Consider the following 7,936-nt stretch of genomic DNA (forward strand, 5'->3'; position numbering starts at 1 on the left):
ACAAAAAAACTTATTTTCTCATACATAATAAATGTATACGCTTATACACGGCATACGAAAATGCCAAATAACAAACTAATATCACTAATACGCGGGAAACGCCATGTCGGGACAAGCTAGTATTAATATAAATTAATGAGCCATTGCATTAACCATAAAAAGAGCCCCATTGTCGAAATACGAAGGGGGGCCCACCGGGCAATGCCCGGTTTCCCAGTAAGCCTATCCACCCATGCGTGCACCTGACTATACCGTGCGTTAAAAATAGCGCGCGATAAGTATTTTCTGTTTATATGCACTACAATAAATGAGCGGCATCACATAGGCCGTAATAATCGCGTGATAATTAAATAGTTTGTCCTTTGTCATTTGCCTTTTGTTGATCGTAGTAGTCATACTTGTGCTTGTGCTGTTCAACATGTCTTCAACAGATGAAGAAATTCAGGTTCTTGACGAAGATATTTTGGATGTTGATCTTTTGATAACATTAGTAGAGGAAAATCCGTTATTATGGGATAAGAACTTAGATTCATACTCGGACAGAAACGAAAAAAGGAAATGCTGGAAAGACATATTTTGTAAAATAAAACCAGGATTTGAAGAGATAGATATAAAGGATCAAAAAATTATAGGTAAATTATTAAAATTGTTTATATTTATTTATTTAGAATAGAATATTATGTTTTATTAGGTGTAGTGATATTTGAAATCTTAAAATATTATTAAAAAAATAAATACTGAGTTTAAAATTATTGAATATAAGTTGTTACTTATTAATTATTATAATGTGATTACTAAATAAATGGTTTTTGGACTAGGTACATTTTTTGTAGAGTAAAATTAGATATTTGAATAACATTATTTAAAATTTTTTTGTTCTATTCTATAACTTTTTTATATATCATGCTGCCAAGGTACAGCTCCAACTGAAGAAAAATAATCAGCAAATATATTCCTCATATCATTTGCTGATCGTGTGCCAGTAGTGTTTACATCCTCTAATCCATCAATTGACAGAGTATCTTGAAAATGTATTCCGTTTTTTTTTTTGCGTACATAGTTGTGTAGAACGCAACATGCTTTTGTAATATCCACTGCTAATTCAGTTGTAACATTCATTGGCCGGTGAAAAATTCTCCATTTATTGCATAGTATACCGAACGCACATTCGACATACCTTCGCGCACGAGACAAGCAATAATGAAATATACGTTTATTTTTTGTTAAATTTCTGCCTCCATAAGGACGTAATATATGTTGGGAAAGACCAAATGCCTCATCTGCTACAAAAACATAATCTGCATTGATATTAGTATTCAATATTGGACAACTTTCAGGAATATTAAGTTCATTTTATTGTAGCAGATTCCAAAACGTAGAATTTTTAAAAATTGTCTAATCTGAATCTTTTCCAAATGATCCTATGTCGACGTAAACAAATTTATAGTTAGAATCAACGATTGCTAGCAGGACAATTGAAAAATAATGTTTGTAGTTGAAATGTTGGCTTCCAGTTCCAGATGGCTTTATCATACGGATATGCTTCCCGTCTATCGCTCCTAAACAATGGGGGAAATTAGCACGTTGTTCAAACTTGGCTGCGGTATCTTTCCACATATCCTCTGTCATAGGTGGCATTTGAATATGAGCAAGTTCTTCTCATACTACATTACAAACTTCTCTAACAATATTTCCTATCGTTGAAGCTCCTAGTTTGAAAAAATAATGTAAATCTTGGAATGTACATCCGGTTCCTAGGTATCTATATATAATAATAAATAATATAATATATGTAGTTATAAATAAAAAAAAGAATTTAAGTGGCTTATTATAAAACTGTATAATAATCAAAAAAACTTTAAAATTGAATACAAGTTTTCTTATGAGTTGTTCTTATTGTAGTTAAAAAAGATCAAAAATGGCTCCACCTACTCTTCGGTTCAATATCAACAACCCCGACCAATGCAGCATTTTTATGAATCACCTCGTACCTACCACAACTATAACTTACCGTCTAGCGCAGTGTTTCTCAACCTGGGGGTCGCCAACTTATTATTTAGGGTCGCAATCGAATGATTTAAATCAATGCGAAAATTAAAAGCTCAAATAATAAAATAATAAAATCAATAAAATATTATTATATTACTTACCTATTACGAGTATAGATTATTTATATTAAAATGGAAAACACACTATTATCATTTTTAAAGCGATATTACTCTATGACGTCTATTAAAGAATCTATAATAAACGTCGAATATAGATTATCAAGTATCAACCTAAGATAAGGCCACCGCCGCGGCCGCAGTGCACACTGCAAATATTATATTATTATATATTTATGTCACAGTTCATCGTTAACATCGCCGTGTCGTGCGCCGTTGTAAAATATAGGTTAATAAGTTGCATTTTTATATTGTTTTTCACATTTTTATACACTTTATCTTTATTTGACTTTATGTATCATTATAAAATATTTCTAATATGAGTAAACAGTCGCAAATGACGAACTTTTTCAAACAACCGCACAATACATCGACTTCTGATAATCAAAACTCAAATATTACAAAAAAACATAATTTGGATACTACTCAAAATGTTGATGAACCATCACTCAAAAAGGTAAAAATATTAAAATATAAAGATAGTTACATTGAATATGGTTTTACATACTTAAACGAGAATGGAAAGGATGTTCCTCAATGTGTTATTTGTGGTATGACATTAGCAAATTCATCACTAAAACCAAATAAGCTCATTAGGCACATGGAAACTAGTCATGCTCAGTATAAAATTAATACAAGGGACTTTTTTTTAAGAAAATTCGAAGAATTAAAAAAAAATAAAAAAATGATAAATACTTATACGGTCGAAGACAAAATCTACCTAAAATGTTCTTATTTGGCAGCCTTACACATAGCTAAATCAAAAAAACCATACTCAATTGGGGAAAAATTGTTAAAACCGTGTATGATTGATATTTGTACAGAATTATTTAGTAATGAGCACGTGACAAAGATTAAAAAAATACCTATGTCTAATGATACGATAAGTAGAAGAATAAATACTATGTCTAATGATATTGAAAATCAGCTTAGTGAAAAAAACGAAAAATCAATTATTTACGCAATACAGCTCGACGAATCTACTGATATAAATAATGAAGCTATATTATTGATGTATGTGAGGTATGTAGATACTGATCTGAACGATATACAAGAAGAGTTTTTCTGTTGCTTAAATTTAAAAACATACTGTACTTCTGAAGAAATTTTCAAAACCATTTCATCTCATTTCCAAAAAATTAATTTACAATTTTCTAACTGTATCGGTATTTGTACTGATGGAGCTGCAGCTATGACCGGAAAATTTAATGGTCTTGTCACACGCGTTCAACAAATTGCTCATAAAAACATTATATCAACACACTGTTTCATCCATCGTGAGCAATTAGCCGCTAAAGATATAAACGAAAACCTATTTGACGTTCTAAATATATGCATAAAAATAGTAAATTTTATTCGAGCTAGTGCCGTAAACACTCGCATTTTTAAAGTGATGTGTGAAGAAATGGGTTCAGGTTTTAAAAATTTGCTATTACACACTCATGTTCGATGGTTGTCGCGAGGAAAAGTTTTGACTAGGTTATTTGAACTGAAAACGGAAGTAGAAATATTTTTGAGAGACAAAAAATCACCACTTAGTGATTATTTCGAAAATAATGTGTGGTTAGCCAAACTTGCATATCTTTCCGATATATTTTCAATTCTTAAGGGGCCTCCACGCGACCTGTTTTTTTGCTCAAAAACATGCCTTACAGGAAAAATTCTCACGCCTCGTAGATTGGTCCGATTTCCGTAATTTTTTTTTTGTTAGATAGAGAAAGACTTCTTACAGGGCGCATTGGACTTGGATTTTCAAAATTATTTTTCTAAGTCTTATGTTACAAGTTTGAATTTAATCACTTTTTACAACTTTTTAGTTTTTGTATTATTTTTTGTTTTTAGCGACGTAATTAAAAATCGAAGTCCAATGCGCCCTGTAAAAAATATTCCTCTATCTAACAAAAAAAAAATTACGAAAATCGGACCAATCCACGAGGGGTTGAGAGTTTTTCCTGTAAAGTGTGTATTGAGCAAAAAATCATGCTAGAAATTTTTCTGTCTGGTAATTTCGTTGACATGTGCATGCGCGTGCGTATAAATCTCCTGCGACCCGCAAACCACCACTCATTGCTACTGGGCACTATGCCGTTCTAGCGGTCTACAAATACGTTATCTTATCTACTAATCTACTAATGTCCATACTAATAACTAATAAGTATTAAATACCGCTTATTTACATTTATAATTAGTTAGAAATATAATGCTACAAATATAATGTACGTTGTACACTTGTACGTACAATTAATAAAAAAGGAAAACATGATCACAAGAACGAAAAATATAAATTATTAATAATGAGTAAAACACAGGTAAAATAATTCATATTACAATATATTTATTTACATTCAAATACATTCATATACATTTTATACTACTATTTTTGGCTGCACTATTTCAGCCAGTAAATAGTTTTTATAAAATTGTATCAACTGACTTTCCATTTTAGTTTTCCAAAAGTCGTCATCTCGCTCAATTTTTTCTATAAAAATATCTAAATAGAAATATAACATGTTATTTTATGTAAGAACTTTATTAGGTTTGGATGTTATAGTATTATTATACTTACCTTTTGGTGTCCAAACTACAAAATAACAGGTTTGTTTATTAGCCACGTGCAATTGACCCTGCACTTGGTAGTAATAGATATCGGTTTTTTTCAATTGCAACTCGCCTGAGTTGTTGACCGACAAAAATTTGATTTTTTTTTTGTTCAACACCTTTGATTACTGTCACGTCTTTAGCGCTATAAGGACATTTTACTTCCAATAAGTCCTTATATCCTATCAACCCATCAGGAGAACAAGCCAAAAAATTAATAATCTCATCTATAAATAGACCTGATGGCAATACTTCTAATCCCAACTTCAGCTCAAAATCTTTTTTGGCCATGGGCTCATATTGTATTCCATACCTATAAACAAAAATGTTGTGTACCTACCTATATAATTGAATTTGACTAAATAAATATTTTGTAATCGTACCTCAATGCCGAAGTTGATGGTGTGAACATTTCGCCGTACAAAATGTATTTTACGGTATTTGTTCTGGGGGTGTTGGCTCTAAGCTTACATACACGTCCAAAATTTGAAGCAGTCAGTCGAAATTTCCGCTCTTTATGCCAAATGTCGCTTTTGATCTATAACAACAAGAATAAACATTTTTTTTTAATTAAAAAGGAATGAAAAAGACAAAATAATTGTTTTTTATGCAATTTTTATAGTGTTAACAGGTTGACTGCCACGACTATTTTTACATACTTGGTAAAATGTTCATGTGACACATATATGGGTCACACTTGATTTGCAGTTTTTTTTCCGTGACCCTTATGTGTGTCACACAATACATTTCGTATTTTTATCGTGTCTCACCGGTGGGTCATGTTTTCAGTATTTTTCTTATCAATTCTATATCAGCAAAATTTTATAAATATTTCAACACTGATAGCGCATAGAGATTATAATTTTTTTCGACATAACAAAATTAATTTTATATTGCTCACTTATAATCTCCTTGTAAATAAATGTATTCAATATCACTGTTAAAATATGTCATATGATTATTTAACACTAAGATATAGATAAGAATGTGTTGTTTAAGCGTGACCCGTATTAGTGTCTCACCATATCATATAGGTAAAATAATTCAAAATGTAAAATAATAACAATTACTTATTAATATTAATTATTTTTATTTTGTTATACACTTATTTATTTTTAATATTTTTATTATATTATATTATTATTCATAAATATGAATTTTAATGATATATTTGATGCTCTCAATGAGAGTTATGACGAGTCATTATTTTCAATGGACGATACTGACTCTGATCCAAATTTTAATCCTGTAGGAATCAGTGATTCAGAAAGTGATTCAGATATAGATCCAGAAGGCATTTCAGAGGTATAATTTTATTTTTAAGAAGATGAATTATTTTGTTATTTATTATACTTAAATTTGCATTTAGGGTGACTCAAATGTTGATATACCAACCCGAACATCAACAAATATTGTACCAGATTTAAAAAATTTGACATGGGGCCCAGCAGATAATGATTTACATGATTTTACATTTAATCCTGATGGATTAGATATTGGAATTAATGATGATATTTTATGTACACTTAACAACGGAACACCTATTGATTTTTGTTGTTTATTTATTGATGATGAAGTTATATCATTAATTGTCACTGAAACAAACAGGTATGCAAATAAAAAGTTAGCTTCACCGAATATAAAAAGACATTCTAGATTACAAAAATGGATTGACACCAACGAATCAGAAATAAAAAAATTTCCTTGGAATCATAATGTATATGGGTACAGTAAACATGCCAACTATTGCTAGTTATTGGACATCGTCTCATTTGCTAACTTCTCATTTAAGCCATATTATGAGTCGTAACCGATTTGAACTACTATTATCTCACATACATTTTCAAAATAATGATGTCGCTAACCTAAATAACAGACTTTATAAGATTCAAAATATTTTAGATTTGTTAAATCAAAAATTTAAACAATGGGTTATTCCATCACATGATATGTGTATTGATGAATCAATGATTGCTTTTCAAGGACGCCTTGTTTTTAAACAATATATTCAAACAAAACGACATAGGTATGGAGTTAAAGTTTTTAAACTGTGTGTTAGTCCATGCTACACACTCAAGTTCAAGATTTATTCTGGTAAAGAATCTGTGGTTGACAAAAATGATAGTGTTTCTTCCAGAATTGTTATGAACCTTGTAGATGAGTACTTAGATTTTGGGCGCACACTTTATGTAGACAATTGGTATACTAGTGTTTCCTTAGCACATCAACTTCTTGAACGAAAAACACATTTAGTTGGAACACTCCGTTCAAATAGAAAGTATAATCCTGACTATGTTATCAAAAAAAAATTAAAAAAGGGTCAAATAATAGCTTTAAAAAGTTCATCTAAAGTTATGGTATTAAAATTTAAAGATAAAAGAGATTTACACATGTTAAGCACAAAACATACAGATAATATGGTTATGGTTCCAAGAAGAGAAAATAAATCAAAGCCAGAAGTAGTATTAGATTATAACAGAGGTAAGTCTTTTATTGATCTTTCTGATCAAATGGCTTCATATGGGTCACCTCTTAGAAAATCATTAAAATGGTATCGTAAGGTGGTATTTGAACTTCTTCTGAATACATCAGTTGTAAATGCTTTATGTTTGTTTCAAAAAACAACTGCAACACGCATTAAGATTACTGATTTTAGATCAAATTTGATAAAATATCTGACATTCAAACCCAATATTAATCAAGAACTATCAAACAAACATGTACTCACAACAGCCTCAAGAAACAGATGTGTTCAATGTTACTTGAATATTGCTCAAGAAAAAGGAAGAAAATATTCTCAAAGTCATTGTAAAAAAGTCACAACAAAATGTTTTATTTGCAACAAACAATTATGTGTTCCTTGTTTTTTTGTGTTACACAAAACATAGACTGATTATTATTACCTACCTAAACTGTTAAATTATTATATTATTATTATGTTTTAATGTTTTTTTTATGAAACAAGACTATTTACTAAACTAACAAAGAGTTAATATTATTTTATTTGATTTTTATTGTTATTATTATGTTAAGTTGATTTTTTATGAAACAAGACTGTTTACAATAACAAAGGATTAATATTGTTTTATTTTATTTTATACTATACAAATAAAGTGAATTTGTAAAATGTGTTTTGGTTTTATTATATTATATTACCTACTTTTTTCATTGAG

The 7,936-nt window shown here is 29.7% G+C and overlaps 1 protein-coding gene across 1 annotated transcript; it reads left to right on the plus strand.

Annotated features, from left to right (window-relative positions):
• Positions 1-6,712: 6,712 nt before the first annotated feature.
• LOC132943306 (uncharacterized) lies at positions 6,713-7,651 on the plus strand. Its single transcript, XM_061012245.1, has one exon. It carries the CDS (start codon positions 6,713-6,715, stop codon positions 7,649-7,651), a length of 939 nt encoding a protein of 312 aa, XP_060868228.1.
• The last annotated feature ends 285 nt before the right edge of the window (positions 7,652-7,936 follow it).

This window comes from Metopolophium dirhodum, chromosome 1 (assembly GCF_019925205.1).
Source record: "Metopolophium dirhodum isolate CAU chromosome 1, ASM1992520v1, whole genome shotgun sequence".
Taxonomy (NCBI): domain Eukaryota; kingdom Metazoa; phylum Arthropoda; class Insecta; order Hemiptera; family Aphididae; genus Metopolophium; species Metopolophium dirhodum.

What these genes read in the sequence shown, in the direction of transcription:
- LOC132943306 (XM_061012245.1), top strand. Translation starts at nt 6,713, where the DNA reads ATGTGTATTGATGAATCAATGATTGCTTTTCAAGGACGCCTTGTTTTT.